General features: G+C 39.0%; 1 protein-coding gene across 4 annotated transcripts; it reads right to left on the bottom strand.

Moving 5' to 3' along the window:
• Positions 1 to 1,468: 1,468 nt before the first annotated feature.
• On the bottom strand, positions 1,469 to 17,912 carry LOC121325701 (casein kinase II subunit alpha'). 4 transcript variants are annotated; one of them, XM_041268564.1, is made up of 12 exons: positions 17,391 to 17,912; positions 16,344 to 16,455; positions 13,197 to 13,298; positions 11,755 to 11,805; positions 11,218 to 11,277; positions 10,843 to 10,926; positions 9,108 to 9,218; positions 8,305 to 8,406; positions 7,972 to 8,072; positions 3,056 to 3,204; positions 2,681 to 2,765; positions 1,469 to 1,981 (listed from the first exon to the last, which is right to left on the bottom strand). In XM_041268564.1, the coding sequence occupies exons 1-11, from the start codon at positions 17,492 to 17,494 to the stop codon at positions 2,689 to 2,691; spliced, it is 1,053 nt and encodes a 350-aa protein (XP_041124498.1). In that variant the 5' UTR covers positions 17,495 to 17,912; the 3' UTR covers positions 1,469 to 1,981; positions 2,681 to 2,688. The 4 variants fall into 4 exon arrangements, with proteins under 4 accessions (XP_041124498.1, XP_041124496.1, XP_041124497.1 ...); XM_041268562.1 differs by having other exon boundaries at positions 3,052 to 3,204; positions 17,391 to 17,592; XM_041268563.1 differs by lacking the exons at positions 1,469 to 1,981; positions 2,681 to 2,765 and having other exon boundaries at positions 3,201 to 3,291; positions 17,391 to 17,592.
• Between the last annotated feature and the right edge of the window lie 398 nt (positions 17,913 to 18,310).

The following is an 18,310-nucleotide window of genomic DNA, read 5'->3' as shown; positions in this document are numbered from 1 at the left end:
AGCTGCGTAGCAACTAAATAAGCATTCCCTCGAAGTTGCGAAACGCTAAACCTGGAGTACAATGGTTCCACCTATAACCCTTCAAGCGACACAGTCAAATTGACGAAGAGATCCACAGCAGATGCAAGGGAGTCTGTGCAGCATGTCATTCACTGAGAGTTTTAATTTACTTTTTGTTCTGAAAAATTAAATAGTTTGATTTTCATGACATTCTTTATAGAAAGGTGGCTTCATCAACATCAAACTTGATTTCATTTATATAAAACAATTAAAATATGAGTTATTTGAACAGAGCCCTATGGATCAGATGTTAAATCAATGTCCTATTGTAAGTGACTCTGCATATAATGCACAGTTCACAGCCTACCTCTGTAATGCACTTTGTGATGGTGATTCACTATGAAAGGTGCTATATAAAAATAAAGCATTTATTATTATTATGTCCTGGATGATTGACTACAAAAACTGGCGAAGCACAGTCCTGTTAACCTACATGTACCTTATTGGGAACGCCAGAAACGACCTGTACTAATTTATCATGGTGCATATAGATGGTGTACGGCGTCTGAGATAGAGCATTGTGTTATTATCATTTTGAATTAATAACAGCAACAACAATATAATAAACAAAATTAAGGGACAGCAATTATGTTCAGAGGGTTCTTGTAATACTTAATTTAATGTGTCAATTCTACATTAACATTGCTTTAGTAGTGTATGTGTCAAATCCTTTGGTGAGATTTGTGACAACTGCCTGCAATTCTTGGCAATGTGCAGCACAGGCTGTTCTCCAAAATTACAGTTTTAGTACAAAAGCATCAAAATTTGTACATTTTACCCAGGATGTAGCTTTAACAAATAGCATAGGTATTCAATAAGTTCACACATAGCTAATTTCTTGAGAGGTACCAATTAGTGCCCTCCCATAATTTCCTGTGCCACAAATGAGCAGACCGTTTTACACTTCTCAATTGACAGATGCATAGAAAACAGAGTGCACCAAGCACTGATTGCATCCAAAAAGCCTAGCACACACTGCAGACTTACAAAATGGTGCTAAGTAAAATCACTCAGCCCATTCAGATGTCACAGCGTCTGAGCTTGATAGAAAGATAAAAAAAAAAAAAAAATCTTGTGCTTAAATATATCCTATAGCCATATAATTACACATGCAAAGATTATGGACCTTTTTGTTCATTTCAGTACATTTTGGGAGTTGTATTCTTCTGTTTGAATAATGAAAGCAAGTTGCTCTTTCTCTGCTTTTGTTCTTGTATTTTGTACAGACGTTAATTCCGGCTTTCGGAGAAGTCACATGCAGGTTACCAAGGGAAAACAAATCCTTTGGGCTTCCAAGTTACATTGATGCATCGCAATATTTCAGAGAGGCACCTGCAGCAGCACTGTAATGTTTGTCAGCTGATTACAGAAGACACTAAACGAAGCAAACAAAACACAGACACCAATATAATTCTAAATAAAAATCATATACGTTTATTATTATTATAACATCGTCTGAGAGCAAAATGAGGTCCACCATGCCACGTCAATCGCTACTACAGTTTGAAGACATCTGAACAGTGTTTGTGGGGCAATTCAGGGATATTTAAAAAGGACGAATTTAAGGTGGTGGGAAAGGGGAAGGATGGGATTGGGCAGGGGAGAGTCACATTCACCCACTCATTCCTTATTTCATTGTCCATGCTGTTTATTTCCAAGGGATAAGGTTTGTGGAGGGGACGGGCAGGTGTGGGGAGGGGTGGAGGAGAGTATTTTGAACTGGACACAAAACCGGGTTTATGGTAAGTGTTTGCTGTTCAGTCAGAGCAACACTGCAACATTGCAACAGTGTAGCGCGGCTGGCCCTTGGATCGAATGACAAGCCATCCCTTTTATTCTTGTGTTTGTTTATCTGGCCGCTGTACACTTGCAAAGTTTCTGCCACGGGGGAGGGGGAGTAGTGAGGTAACAAATGCAGGTCCTGAAAAAAGAAAATATTTATGTTACACAAAAAGTCAGTTATGGCATCCTGCCTTTTAGACCTACTCATTTGGCTCGTGTCTCTCAAATTTGTCAGCTTGCAGTAGAAAAATCATGCCTTGACTGTCCCTTGGGGGGAGGACTATATTTAGGGTCATGGTTTCTGATAGTTTAATATGGAACGTTGACAAATGTACATTCCATGCAGGCGGATTAAAAATGACACATGAATGCACTTAATTTATAGAGTGCAAAGAGTGAACATCCCCAGGGATAATTTAAGTGGAACTTCCTTAGTAAACACTGCCCTCTAGTGGTCTTTATAAATGTGAACCTTATACCAGTCTTTGCAGTCACAAAGTTCGGGCATGTCGAGAGTATGAGAAAATAAACCTTCCAAGATCAGCATCTGGATTTGATTTGGATAAGATAATGTGCTTTACTATTGATATTATATAGACAGACTTAAGGCCCTTTTAAATTGGTGTCAGTTTCATTTCAGTGGATATTGAAGTGCAAGCTGTGCCAAGCTTTTAAAGTTTCAATCTTTATGACTTTGGGTTTATCGCAGCTGTACTGAGTTAATATATCCCTATAGAAGTAAATGAGGCAATGAATAAATGTTTTGAAGGTCAGTCAACAAGAATTCCACCCAGAAATGGCTGTGTGAGTGGACAGTGCGTGGATAATGTCTCCGTACCTGCTGTCTCACCGGGCAGCTGTCAACCCGCTGGAGGCAAGATTGCTGTCAGAGTTGGACTGGGACTGATCTTTCAACACTGGGTCTGGTGGAAGAAAAACAACATGTTTGAACAAGGTACTGTACATCAGTACATATTGCTAGCCAAAATGTAGGTCACCGTGATATAAGCTGAACCACAAAACATGATTTATTTATTTATTTATTTATTTTTATTTTTAAAAGTGGAGAATAGTGACTAAGCTACCCAAGTCTTAATTCAGTGGTCATTCTACCCCTAACGGAAACTTCCTAAGCACTCTGTCTGTAACCAGCTACTTAAACATCTGTTTTAACATCAGCTTCGCCTCTGTGCCCAGATGGATACTGACTCACAGAAGTAGGGGTGCTCCATGGCCTCCTTGGCAGTCAGTCTCTGCTGATGGTCATAGCGAAGCAGCTTGTCCAGTAAATCCAGAGCCTCAGGACTCACTAAGTGCTGGTTCTCTGACTGAATGAACTGCTCCCATCGCTTCCGCGTCTGCCTGGTCACAAGTGATGGGAGGGAGGGTCAAGAGGGGTACAAACTACAAAGACATCCGGGTGCTAGAAGCTCTTGAACAGAATATGATCTAAAGGTATTAGAAAAAAATCACCACATTGACCAAGAACAGCTTCTTGCACTGTTAGTTTGACACTTTCAATTTGTAACACGAATTGAAAGTTTAAGACATGATACTTACATTCACCTCAAACCTCAAGTTCTGTGTATTTTCATTTTTGAAAAAATGAAAAGCTGAATTAAAGCAATCATGTAAATGTTTTAATAGTAATTACAATTTTGGTAAAAACTGTTTGCTACATGGTATTGTATCATCATTAAAAATTTTAATTATTAAAAAAAAAAAAAAAAAAAAATTCAATAGCAATAACATAACAGCCTAGAGATGAGTGGTTTTTTTTTTTTTTTTAGTTAGGTTTTTTTCAAATTTTAGTTAGTTATGAATTTTTTATTTTAGTTACAGTTTGTTATAGTTTAAGTTTAGTTATAGTTATTACAGTTAACTAAATATAACTGTAGTTATTATTTAGTTATTACAGTTAGAGTGGTGATGACCTTGAAATCTGTTGAGGTAAATATAACTCGGGCAATGCCAGGCTCTACCCCTCTTCACAGTATACTCCAAAGGACAGCCAACCACAAACAAGTATTGATCAGAGATTACCATTTACTAGCCAAGTCTTGCTGTACAGCCCTCCACACACTTTAATACTAGTCAAATAGATTATGAGTGTTGGAAACAAGTAGTAAAACGCAGGATGTTTCTTTCAGCTTGATTTTTACTTAATTTAGAAAAGCTATATTTAGATTTTTACATTAAACTAATTTGAGGAAAAATAATTCAACCATTTAATTTGCAGTTGTAAATGTTTAAGTGGAACCTCAATGCCTGATGCAAAGGCATTAGAAGGGTTAAATATATAAGCAATTTAACTGAATCAATGGTAAAAAACAGAAAAAAAAAAACTGTGAATAAAAAAATAAAACATTTGCCTTTGTCTGTACAATACAAAATGTCCTTGGCTCACAGGCTTTCCAAGAGATCTGAAGAAAATATTGTAGAGCCATATTTACAAAGCATGTGCCTTTTTTTCCTTCCTGGAAAACACAAAGAAGTTGTAGTGTCAGATAAATCTTTCATGTGCTAATTTAACCATCCCTACATGCAGTTCAGATGCTTATTTTTGAATTTGGTTGAAAATGCTTTATGAATATGGACCATATTGAAACAAAAATTACATTAAAAAGTAAATTTTCTATAGGATTACATTGCCATTCCATATTCTGATAACAGCTTTTGTCACCAGATACATTTTCATTCCATACATGTAATATGACACTTGTTTTGTTTGATTAACTTTCATTAAAGAATTTACCAGGTTAATTCAATCTTTATTTTCCATTCAAGCAGAGAATGGGTGAAATCAACCTTTATGCTTTTAAAAAATACTTTATGCCATTGAGAAATCTCATTTAGCAAAACCCCATTATGATATTCAACATGCAACAAAACCACTTACAAATTTGTAGAACTTACAAATTTGAATAAGTAGATGTGTTTATACCTTCACTGAGCGACATGTGTTTGGTTCACTGCTACTGAAGTTAATGCTGAGACTGGTGACACTGATGCTACAACTGCAACTGGAACTGGAAAGACTGGTGCTGACACTGCTGGGACTGGAAAGACTGGTGCTGACACTGCTGGGACTGGAAAGACTGGTGCTGACACTGCTGGGACTGGTAAGACTGGTGCTGACACTGCTGGGACTGGTAAGACTGGTGCTGACACTGCTGGGACTGGTAAGACTGGTGCTGACACTGCTGGGACTGGTAAGACTGGTGCTGACACTGCTGGGACTGGTAAGACTGGTGCTGACACTGCTGGGACTGGTAAGACTGGTGCTGACACTGCTGGGACTGGAAAGACTGGTGCTGACACTGCTGGGACTGGTAAGACTGGTGCTGCCACTGCTGGAACTGGTAAGACTGGTGCTGCCACTGCTGGGACTGGTAAGACTGGTGCTGACACTGCTGGGACTGGTAAGACTGGTGCTGACACTGCTGGGACTGGTAAGACTGGTGCTGACACTGCTGGGACTGGTAAGACTGGTGCTGACACTGCTGGGACTGGTAAGACTGGTGCTGACACTGCTGGGACTGGTAAGACTGGTGCTGACACTGCTGGGACTGGTAAGACTGGTGCTGACACTGCTGGGACTGGTAAGACTGGTGCTGACACTGCTGGGACTGGTAAGACTGGTGCTGACACTGCTGGGACTGGTAAGACTGGTGCTGACACTGCTGGGACTGGTAAGACTGGTGCTGACACTGCTGGGACTGGTAAGACTGGTGCTGACACTGCTGGGACTGGTAAGACTGGTGCTGACACTGCTGGGACTGGTAAGACTGGTGCTGACACTGCTGGACTGGTAAGACTGGTGCTGACACTGCTGGGACTGGCAAGACTGGTGCTGACACTGCTGGGACTGGTAAGACTGGTGCTGACACTGCTGGGACTGGTAAGACTGGTGCTGACACTGCTGGGACTGGCAAGACTGGTGCTGACACTGCTGGGACTGGTAAGACTGGTGCTGACACTGCTGGGACTGGCAAGACTGGTGCTGACACTGCTGGGACTGGTAAGATTACCGATACTAGTGCTAAGACTGATTGGACTGCTGAGACTGTATGATGCCACAATTAAAAACACTGATTTAGAAGGCTTTACTTTAAATAGAGTTTGCCAATCCTCCTATGGCCTGATCTATGGAAACGCTGTAACACTTTTTCCTAGGACATGTCTCTATGGACATATACCAGGGCAAGGCCATTCAGTCTATTTGTACCCATACTGCTGCGAGACCAACCAAACATATCGAAAGGATGCACTCAGTTAAACTCTTTCTCGTCATGAACAGGGACCTTAGGAATCTGTTTGCTGTGGAAAACACGGATTGTCTCTGTGCTGTAGGAGAATTTTTAGTTCTATACTTGGGGCTGGGCAAAAAGGCTTTTTTTTTTTAGTTCGTTTGATAACCAAACCAATACACTTATTATATATAATCATCAACACAGACAATGTGGCTTTAAATTTACGTAAATATACTTTAAACTGCTTCTGGTGAGAGGTCACGGTTGAACGAGGCTCACTGTCACATTCATTCTGGAATGTAGGTACAGTTTACTTCAGTATCCACTGTGTCGTTACCACTGAACAAGCCGTTTAAAAGATACCGAAAATGATTTACAAAAAAAAAAATAAAATTACCGGTATTAAAACAGTACTTCCTTGGATTTTTTTCTCTAACGAAAACATATATATATATATATATATATATATATATATATATATATATATATATATATATATATATATATATATATATATATATATATATATAAAAATTTTTTTTTTTTTTTTTTAAACTGCTGTTGCCAAACAGTGAATTTATAAATAGAATTACCTCCAATTCTTCTAGCCCATGGCATCAAATACAATACATGAAAAGTACTACAGCTATGAATCGTTATATCGGGGGAGAGGAGAGGTGATGCCATTGTGCAAGAAAAACACGATTTATGAAAACATATCGCAGCTAAACATCACGTTGCACAGGACTGTCAGCAGAAAAAAACAATACTAATATAATACAAATCACTAAATATTCATACCCAGAGTTGGACTCTTCTGAAAGAAATGCATTACAGATTGGTTTCTTCATTTCATCTTTGAGTATGTACGGTACCGAGCAGTCCAGTAAATAATATACAGGACTACCCGCTGCTCCAGGGGCTGGTTACACTAATTAGAACAAAAAATGGGATTGGATCTGAATTCACTGGAGTTGGATTGTAAACAGATGTTTGATCCAACTCTGGAGCTACACACGGCGTAACTAGGGAGACTGACCAATGAGAACAAGAAGCGAACGTGTCCATTTGGCGCGAGGTTTCAATACCATGGCTGTCAAATATATATAGCATAAGATCACAATAATTTAATGAAGAAATTGCAAATAATAAATAAAGACGAAAACATGTCAATTACATGGCAGTCTTAAAAATGTAAGTGGGCACAATTAAAAAAAAGATATCTATTGATATATTTCTGTACTTTTTTATTTTATGTACCTAGTTGATTTTTACAGAGGCAGCTGCCTCGATGTACGCCACAAATGCGTCCCATTTTCAAAACAAATTAGTAACTGTAACCATATACTTAAGGCAAAAGCTTACCTACACCTTAACCCGCTAATTTCTACATAACAGGGTGAAATGACTGACAGTGAAACTACAGTAGCCTATTAAGGGACCGCTGAGTTGACTGACAGCAACATCTTGGCATCCACAGCGGAATGGAGATGGGACAGACAGCAAGTATAAATATTACACAAACTAGAGATGATTTCTTAATGATTATTTTTGGTAAGAAAATTAAAATAGTGAGTGGTTTTACATATGTTTATCCTACATAAATTAATTTCAGTCAAACTATTTTTGGGAATTCGATGTTTAACGAGCTTTACCAATCACAAATTGAAAAGTAGCAAGCCTAACTAACATGTTTTTTGGGGGTTTTTTTGTTACTATTTAGTTATCGTTTTATATTGTTTTTTAGTTGTTACTATTAACAGATTTGATTTATTTTGGTCAATAGACATTTTCGTTATCGTTACAGTTAAAAAAAAAAAAAAAACACTGATAGAGACACAATATTCATCACTGGTGGGATTCTGCAGATACTCACTGTCCCAGGAGGTCCTTAAAGCGGGGGTCCAGCTCTATATGATACTTCCGCAGGTACCCAAACAGCTCTTCTGTTCCCAAAACCTTGGCGATTCGGACCAACTGAAAGATACAGGAAGATATAGAAAACATCACACTAGTAAAAAAAAAATGTCTACAATAATCTAAAACTGTACTTCAAAAACTATTTTAAAAATTGTTCAGTTTCAGATTTCAATATTTTAGGATTAAAAGATGAAGTCTGTCTGACCCTTGACTAGATTTTCAATAGTGAGGTCCAGATTAGATACACACGCATGCCATACTCTATACCTTTTAATCGTGTGGCTCTTACCTGGTCATAGTTGTCCTGGCCATGGAAGAAGGGCTCCTTCTGAAAGATCATGCTGGCCAGCATGCACCCGAGACTCCACATGTCCAAGCTGTAATCGTACATCTAGCAGAGCAAGCCAAACACAGGAAAAGGTTAACAATTTTACAAACTGCTCCATGACAACTCATTTATCAATCAGAGGGGCCTTAATCACCACAAGCTTAATTTCTGTTTCTTTCAGTCACACCATATGCAACAGACACTTGGAGACAGCTTTGTCATTTTCACTCCATCCCAGATCTCACTTCCACCCACAAGCAATCAAGACATTACTCAACCATCACCATATTTCTTATACATCACACCAGCCAGATCTTAGACCAGTCTGTTGATAAAGCTGGCTTCCCGGCTATATGTGATGGTGATAGTAAAGTTTGTTAGGGCTGATAACTGGGAAAAAGTTTGTATTAATTGTTAAGGAAATGTAGCTTAGAAATTGGAGGCAATGTGGCTACTAGTTAAAGCTCAGCAGATTAGTGTTTTCAGCTGAGGAATTCAAACAGTCTGATGTGATCTAGTGTTTAGAGTGGAGGTATTGGGGCACAGTGTGGCCCTTTGCCTAAAGATGCAGATAGGGAGACATAAATCCAGGACTTCTTTTTTACTCTGTGAATTTGAACAAGTTATATGCTCTCCAGCTGAAAAGAATCCCAGATAATGCTGCATCTTAGTTTGGAAATGCATTCTAGGCCATTTTCCTTGATAATTCAGTACATGAGCATAGTGTAGAAGCTGTAGGTACAGTTAGATCCAGAAGGACTCACCTGGTAATCAACCAGCAGCTCTGGACCCTTGAAGTAGCGAGATGCCACCCTGACATTGTACTCCTGGGCTGGGTGATAGAACTCTGCCAGCCCCCAATCAATCAGCCGCAGCTGGAACACAGACACTATATATTAAGACCGCAGGCTCATTACAGCCTGATAACAGTATTAGGTTTCCAAAGACATTACAGATTGAAAACGAATCCTACATAACTCCACGTTAACTGGTTTGGTAGATCCAGCATGTTCACTTATTGCATTCGGTGTTTGGGCTAATGTATGTTTTAATTGACAGCTTTGAGCAGTTTGCCTCCTCCCTCTGTCAGTTAGCATTTGCTTCCAACAGCTTGTAGACCAATCAGTAATTTGTCTTCAGGGACACTTTCAATTAATTAAAGGTACACAACACTGCCCCATCAAGAGCTCCCTATCCCTATTCTCTCATAAATATCTGTTACAAAGTCATTTCAAGGTCAACTGAATGACGGCTAGGCCTACTGCAATGTAGCAATGTATCACAAGGTTAACACTAGAACCGCCATGAGGGTCAATTTGACCCATTTTGGATTTAAAATGTTAAGTACTCTTCCTTTGTAGATCGTATGTGTATTTCTGTTTTTGACTTTTCCTAAATATATAATTTAAATATCATAATGGCGTTGGATAGCCAGAATTGCAAAAATGACAAAGTTATAAAACAGTTCCACCTAGAACTGCCACACGGGTCAATTTGACCCATGCATTACAATACATTTTTTTTATATCAGTGCAAGACATGCCTCCTCCTCCTAGCACACCTGTTTTTATTTCAAGCCTTTCTTTGTCTGTAGACTGACTATGAGACAGAGATTGCTGTGATTATGGATTTGTACAATTGCACCAAGATGCCAACTCAGTGAAAGCCTAGTTGCTTTATTTTTTAATGTACCTAGGAGACATCAATCTTCGTTTTGTTCCAGAAATGCAACTGGGAATATATCAGAAGGAAATATTTAATCTTGAAAGTAGTCATTTTAATTGGAATACGGCAAACTGAAATGACAGATAGGATAACAACTTACGTGCCTAATATGAAACATATGTTATATATTCTTTTTTTTTTAATACTATTTTTAGGGGGAAAAAAAGATTTTGGTTTTACAAGTTTGTATGTACCAGTTTACACAATAGTGTTCAATGGAACTGCGTCTGTGTTTACAACACAGCTCCTGGATGCAGGCACCCAGTCAGCTGGCAGACGCGTACGCTCCTCCATAGAGTACAATGCAGCCCTCATACCAGAAGTAGTGTTATATTTTATTTCTATGTAGTATTAGAAACAATGATTTCAGTTTTACAGTTTTGTATGAACATATACCCGTTTACACCTGTAAACAGGTATGTGTACATACCCGTTTATTTTGAAATGTATATTTTATTATATTTTTTCACCGTTTGTAGTAGTGCTGTGTTTGCTCTCATTTTGAAAAAAGCATTTTATGTTTAATTTGCCATTTAAATAAGGTGTTTTTGCGATGCAAATGTTAGCTCGGATGTTCGTAAATTGTATCCGACAGTATGCTTTTCATTTTCATAATGGAGAAGGTTAAAAATATATGGGTCAAAATTGACCCATGTGGCAGTTCTAGGTAGTCTGAAAATGTAGCGGTTCTAGTGTTAATGTGACTCATATCCTAAGAACCATTACAGGGACTTTAACCCCAGCCCCTGCACTTAAGACGTGAGATATCTATACCTTTCTCATCTGGTGGTCGATCATCACATTGTGAGGCTTGACATCACGGTGCATAATCCCCATGCTGTGACAGTAATCAAGAGCCTGAAAATCAACCAACACCTAGTTCAGGTCCTGATAAATATGACGCTGTAGCTGACTGCTCAATACATTATAAGGAAATAAGCACTGGAGCACCTAACAATTGAGCATTTTAGTGTTCGTTACGGGGAAGGGCACTATATAGCCTGAAATTGTGTGTTTCAGTAATCATTAAATGTATAAAGCTATAAATAAAGCGATTTAGTACTTATCTCATTAAGGTGCAGGAGATCAGCACGCACGTTAGTAAACATTTTTAGATGGAGGGAGGGTTTTGCAAACTAGATGGCTTACCTTAAGCAGCTCATACATGTAGAACCGTATATCAAAATCTGTTAGCTTCTGGTAAAGTTCCTAAAAAGATTTAAAAAAAAAAAAAAAAGAAAAAAGAAAATTAAAAATGCTGTTACATAATCAATGTGGGTGTGGGCAGGGACAACTTTGGTGTAATATAACCTGTGTTTGAAGGAGCTTTTGTGGCCTTTACTGTTGTATAAATATCATTCTATAACTAGCCCCATCCGATTATTTCACTGTACCATGCGTGAGTTCAGAGCTCATTACAGTGCTAACTACAGGTCTCCAGAAAAGACTCAAGATTCAACCTTCAAGTCCCTTTTAAAAGGTTAGGAACATACAGTACTGCAAAGAAACAGATTCACTCTGTCTATCCCGTGTACATTTGAACATGTGTGAAACGCTGGAAATCCCAGAGCAGCCCTCTGTGCATCTTTAGGACAGCTTCAGATTTGTATAAGATCAGCATCCAATTTTTTTTTCAAAAGACACTGGGGAAAGTGGGAAGTAGATGTAACACAAGCCAGTACCTACCTTAAAATCAGTATTATTGATGTACTCAAAAACAAGGGCAGGGGTCCTGGACTGTAGAATAATCAGAAAGACAATCAAATGATGATTAAGGGTTAGGAGGCTGTGTGGTCCAGTGGTTAAAGAAATGGTCCCTGGTTCAAATCCCAGCTCAGCCACTGACTCACTGTGTGACCCTGAGCAAGTCACTTAACCTCCTTGTGCGCCGTCTTTTGGGTGAGACGTTGTTGTAAGTGACTCTGCAGCTGATGCATAGTTCACACACCCTAGTCTCGTATCTTGTAAAGTGCTTTGTGATGGTGGTCCACTATCAAAGGCGCTATATAAAAATAGATTATTATTATTATTATTAAGGTTGCTATCCTGGATTTTTTCACATATTACTGTTTTCACATAATAATAATAATAATAATAATAATAATATTTACATAGTGCCTTTCCAACACAAAACGCTTTACAGAGGTAGGCTGTGAACTGTGCATTATATGCAGCGTCGTTTACAATAGGAGATTGATTTAACATCTCATCCGCAGGAGGTTAAGTGAGTCAGTCAGTCGCAGAGGTGGAATTTGAAACGGTGACTTACAAGCCCTGGACTTTAACCACTAGACCACACTGACTCCTGTTAATTATGGATTCTTAAACCTCTCTTTGCAATTTGACCTGTATTTCTATTACATAGGAAAACTATGCTTTAAAATCAATTTCTTACTGGTTAGCTCTAATAAGAATTATTGTGCTGAAAATCTTTTTGATGTGTTAGTTCAGAATACTGATATGTGTTTTTCAAATACAAGTCTATTAGTTAACTGTTGTTTCCTGGCCCCTTTGCTAAATGCCACATGGCCTCATTGCAGAAGGAGTTTAAAGAGCAAAGCAGCAAAAAACACGACAGGTAAGAAAACCGTTTTTAAATTGTGGTGAGCACTTTACGGGTTTTTGCTACAGTGAAATCAATGCCAGTGTTTTTATCTTTATAGTTTTTGTTACAATATTTCTAATGTTTTGGTGTAAAAATAAGCAAAAACAGCATAGGATCCCTTTTAATCGAAAACACATAAATTCGACGTGCAATTTTCATTGTAACCTATGGGAAAACAGCCACAACATATGATAGATCAATATTCTCAGTTCAATTAATACATTCATATTAATTGTGTCTAGAGTTCTTGAAATCTAAGACACCAACCTTAAAGTAGTATGTGGAAGAGCCTAAGGATTTAGAATGTATTTTAACTATTACTTATTTAACCTCTGATACGATTGTTCATGTAACAAGCACAGTATTACTATAAAACCCATGACATAACCTAATTCAAGCCATATTTTACAATATTATTACCTGCCTCAATGCAAGAAAATGCTGCTGGTTCTTCATAAAAATACCAACAGGCTTATACACTGTATGTTTTTGATTTGAGATGTGTTTTCTTATATATACATACCACAGGGTCCTTCACCGTATCCACCAATCGGATGATATTGGTGCCACCCCGCAAGTTCTCCAGGATCTTAATCTCTCGTTTTATCTTCTTCTTCTTTACTGGCTGGAGATGGGAGATAAGGAGGGGCTTAACACAGAGTCCAGGAAACAGGAATTTGCATTTTTCACTGCAAGGACGGATTTAGTGTCTGGGAAAGGCCATAAGACTGACAGCGTTGCTGACTGGGATACCTGGGAAAAAGGGATGCAAGCATTGAGCTTTACTATTTACCTTTGGCTACGTGCAATACTAGAGATTTTTCATTTGATGTAGTTCAGTGGATTACGTAGCAAGAGCATTATAGACAGTACAATGTAAAATGTTATGAAAACCAACAGCAACTGTTTGTAAACCAGTACCCTATTCCTTTGAATTTAAGATGCAGATTTTCCACCCTCAACTTGAGAAAAAAATTAAAAATAAAATAAATATGCATTTACTCATAAGAAAAAAATGTATGGAGAGCATTACAGTTATGTGTTGCTTCTCATTTCCAGTCGTGATTACTCACACCTGTTTTTCCACCCTTTTTGGAAAGAAATAATAATTAGAAAATAAGAAAAATAATTCTTCAGGAAGCGAATGACGCTTTGTGAAAGGGAGGGCCCTGTTGCCGGTTCAGCTGCGCTTCTGCTGTGGTAAACAGGAAGGCTTGCCCAAAGCTGAGCTGAAGTTCCTGATTGGCTGGGGGGTGTGTTCGGGGAGCCCACGTTTGTTAACGCAGCAGCGCCACTTCGAGGCTACTGCGCTACAGACGTGGGCGCCGAGCGACAGCTTGCTTTGTTTACATTGAGGAGGAGAGCGTCCGCTCCACAGGATAACTACTATGGAACCTTTCAACTGCCAGCCAGTCACGTTGCAGTGTGTGTACTCGGGCAGTCTTTTGTTGGTGATTTTAATACAAGCATCACTGTACTGTATCTGAATTTGAGACACAGGATATTTTTGAGAAGAAAATAAAAATTGGTTTAAAAAGTCTTAAATTCGAAGGAATAAGGTACTTTTTTTTTTTTTTAAGTGGAAATCTGATTTTTTTCTAATTTACCATGTAAAGCCTTTATGCATATGGGCATTTGCTGCAGATGTCTCCATTTTTTGCTTTGCAGATGTTCAGTTTAAACATTTGATTTAAAAATAATAATAATAATAAAGGACCGCTTGTGAACGAAATGCAGTGCTTCGATTGACTCTGATTATAAAACATTGCAAGCCTAACAAACAGAATTGCTGACATGGCTGCCAGTCAAAACAATCAACCCTATCCGCAGACATTGCTCATCTTAGAGTACCATTTTATACTGAAAATACTGTATTTTTTGGGTTACATCAGAAAGACATTAGTTAGTGATGGATGATGGTTTCCAAGAACAGACGGACTGGCAATTAATATTTTGATGTTTTTGTTGGTGAAAAATACTATCAAAGAAAATGTAAGTACTATAGCATAATATTATTCTGCTACCATAGTACGAAATGTAGGCACTCTATCTAGTAGGCTTGCAAAACATACTACCTTTTATAAAGGCCTCAATAATATATGTTTTATTATACCAGCTAGGCATGAATACCCCTGTTCAGTCGGTAGATTTGTACATTTACAGCAAGATAATCTTGTATTAAATTAAATTGTAATGAAACCTTGTTTGGAACAAGTTTTTGAGAGTATTAGAATATGGAAGTATATGTATATAGAGCAATCTGTCTGTCAAAAAGCTGCAACCACGCTGGATGTGAGCGAATAATTTAGAAGTCACTGCTGTCGAATGGGAGTATCCACACCAGCAGCAAGAGACGCCTCTCTCAGAAAATTTTGTGTCACTAAAATAAAAACTGTTTCTATTTTTATTTCGTTGTGTGACGGGAATGAAACTGACAATCAGAAGCAAGGTTAACACCCTTGAAACACGTCACACACGCCTCAAAACAAGTTAATCATGGACGATGAAAAGTTAATTTATTGCTATATGATTGCAAATTGAATGACTACAGAGACATCCAGAAGACATACAACGCCTGGGTGGCTTGCAGGTGGTGCATTTAGCAGCACAGACATTTTCTTTCAGATTATGCAAGTTGCATAAAAATAGGTTTATTAATAAGAAAAAATAAACCGCAGCACACATGCAGTCTACATATCCAGCATTTAAATGAAAAATGTGCCTTTCTGCTGGCTTTTAAAAATGACACAAAAAAGGTCCCGCATTCACACAACTTGCACATGTGACCTCATTTTAAGCTTTTTTTGGTTTGTTTGTTTTTATGATAAATAACATTGTGTTCACTAAATTGTTCTGTGGCACAAATCCGTGACAAGCAGGTCCTTACATATGCATAAAGCAAAGTTTTTGTGGAGATTCAGCAGACAAACAAAAATATTATTAAGGTCCTACTATTGTATACATTGTAAAACAAAGCCAGCAACACGTTTGTATTCAATGTGACACATCCTAACATCACCAAGCTCATACATAGTTTTGAAGATTATGAGCCATATTTATAAAGCATTTTCTGTCAAGTTCACTGGACAAACAGCATAAAAGTAAATAATAAGACAAGTGTAAGGTAAATGGTGACCTGCGCATAATAACACAGATTTAAATAACAATATTAACAATGAAGATTGTGATTATGTACTGCTAACAATAATGTAATAAGAACAAGAAGAAGAAGAAGAATAGTAATGTTGCACTTTAAAATACTTAAAGTTAATAAACAAAAAGGATCAAAGAAGGAATTTGTAAAGAAACACAATTGAGATTGCAGTAAGCTGTACATATAAAAAAATGTACAACAATAAAATAATTTTGTTGAAAATATCAGTTCAATTACACTACTATTGTCCAGCTGTCCTCTGACAGCTGGAGATGTACTGGGCTTCAAATCTGACTACTACTGCTGCTGCTGCACCACCTTGTAAGACTATTACAGCATGGTGCCTGGGATCTCCAAATAAAAATAAAATAACAACAATAACAATAATAATAATTCCCCAATTTATCCCCAATGTTCCAGTCACACTTCCCTCACCAGATGCCAGCGTAGCAATCAATGGCCCATAATGCCTTCAAGAAATGCCAAACAAGCTAGCAAACCAGAAGGCCAGCTTACCTTGAGAATTTTAACCACAACTTTTTCATTGTTGGTGATGTTGATGGCCTCAAAGACCTCACTGTACTTCCCCCTGCCGAGTTTCCGAACCAACTGGTAGTCGTCCTGGTTACTGGGAGCAAGACAGTGATTAGCGTGGACACCTTTAATGCCGGTAGATTACGTTTCATAAACAATTAACAGCAACTTAAGCAAGTATTGTAGATCAAAGTAAATGCCATATTCAGAAACACCCCTTGGGTGGTATTGTTCACGTAAGTGTGCTCTTTCAATATGGAAAATCATTAACATGGCACACTTCAATGTTTAGGCTCTCTACTCCCTTACATTTGAGACACCAAAGTGAAACACTTTGAAGCAGTTACAATTAATACTCCTTTGCAACTTAAAAACAAAAACAAGGACAACATTCAAATGAAAAATATCTAAAATCAACCAAATGTCAGAACATGAACGTGAGAAGGTCATTTTAACCGAAAGGTTGATTTAATTTGCAAAGAGGAGTAGTGGAACTGTTCAGATGCCTGCTATATCTTCAAAAGCCTGTCACAAAAAGACTGCTCAAATATGAATGTTGTTTCTGACAGCCACACCTCTTCCACCAGACCGCTACTATTTACCAAATACAAAACCAACCTAGACGTCACTTTACTATAGCAACAGCAGGACAAGCTTTAAATCATTGTGATCCGCAAACACTCTCGGTAGTGCGAATTAAGATTACTTTACAAAACAGAATTGTGCTCGCCAGTCTGCGCCCACTCCCATTACTGCATTTTCCACTGATCGTGTCTTGAATGCTTCTACCTCTTCAGTGCACTTATACTGAAGGTGTTTTTTACAGTAGAAAATAAATATCTGAAATGTTTGACATTTTGTAAGTCGGCAAGAACAATAAAGTCACATTATTCAGCATTACAACTGTCATATATATATATTACCAGTTCCTTTTTTACCAGTTAATATTTCCACATATATTGTGTGACACATAAATAAATGACAGTTAAATTAACAAAAAAAAAAAAAAAAACTATTAATATTATTTACCTCCAGTTGGGGACGTGTGCCTCATAATCCCAATATTCCCTGCTCTTCAGAGTGTTCACATCAGCGTACACCCGAGACTTGCTACCGGCCGCCGGGCCGGGCATGGCGGGCGAAGGTGTTGAAGAGGCCCGGGCTGGACGAGGCTCGCTTGCTAAAGGTGTGTTCCAACCAGGTGCTGTAAACGAGGCACAACGATTTGATGCGGGGGCTGGTACTGTACTGTAGGAACTGGGCTTGCTGTCGACAGGTACCGGCTCAAACGGGAGGAGGGCACCGCTGCCTGTCTGAGCGGCGAATGCGCTCAGCGGGCAGGCAACAGGGTTCGGTGTCCCGAGTCTGAGGGCTAACCCAAGCGGGGATCCGAGCTTCAAGACCCGGGCTGCGGGGAGTAGGGGGGCCGCCAGTGTAGGTCGGGGCGGGTGCGATGGAGGTGGTTTACTCCAGAGGCGAGTGTGGTAGTATACCCGGATGGGGGAGTTACAGACTGGGATCCCAAAATAGGGGGCTGTGAAACTCAAGATCTCGGACTAAACCGCCTCTAGGGCCGCTAATCCAAGGAATGTAAATCCCAAATAAAATCCCCCTGAGATGGGCCCTCGGAGATGCAAAATGGATTGCCAGGAGTAGGGGGTCGTGGTGCTGCTGCTGCTGCTGCTTCCGCCGTTGACGATAACCGGCTTTCCAATCCAATACAATTATAATAGTAAGTGTCGGTGGGGGGGTCGCTGTGCTCCGAGCCCTGTGATCAGGGGAGACAGATGGATGTCCCACCTCTGTGAAGCGCTGCTCTGCACCACAGGCATTAACGAGCGGCCGCCGCTGGAGTTTGAATCCACCAGGAGAAACCGGGCAAAGCAGTCCGGAGGTCGGATTCGGGGATTGCTTTGAGAACCCCCGGTCCGTACCGCAGGGAACCGGAT

Source organism: Polyodon spathula, chromosome 13 (genome assembly GCF_017654505.1).
Source record: "Polyodon spathula isolate WHYD16114869_AA chromosome 13, ASM1765450v1, whole genome shotgun sequence".
Classification (NCBI taxonomy): Eukaryota; Metazoa; Chordata; class Actinopteri; order Acipenseriformes; family Polyodontidae; genus Polyodon; species Polyodon spathula.
Note: the sequence above shows the minus strand (reverse complement) of the source record. Positions and strands in the feature narration are given on the sequence as shown.

Coding starts and splice junctions, on each gene's coding strand:
- LOC121325701 (XM_041268564.1), bottom strand. CDS start 17,494: ATGCCCGGCCCGGCGGCCGGTAGCAAGTCTCGGGTGTACGCTGATGTG. Junction 10,927..11,217: donor ACATGTATGAGCTGCTTAAG/GTAAGCCATCTA, acceptor GTTGATTTTCAG/GCTCTTGATTACTGTCACAG. Junction 3,205..7,971: donor TTTAAGGACCTCCTGGGACA/GTGAGTATCTGC, acceptor ACTTGTGACCAG/GCAGACGCGGAAGCGATGGG.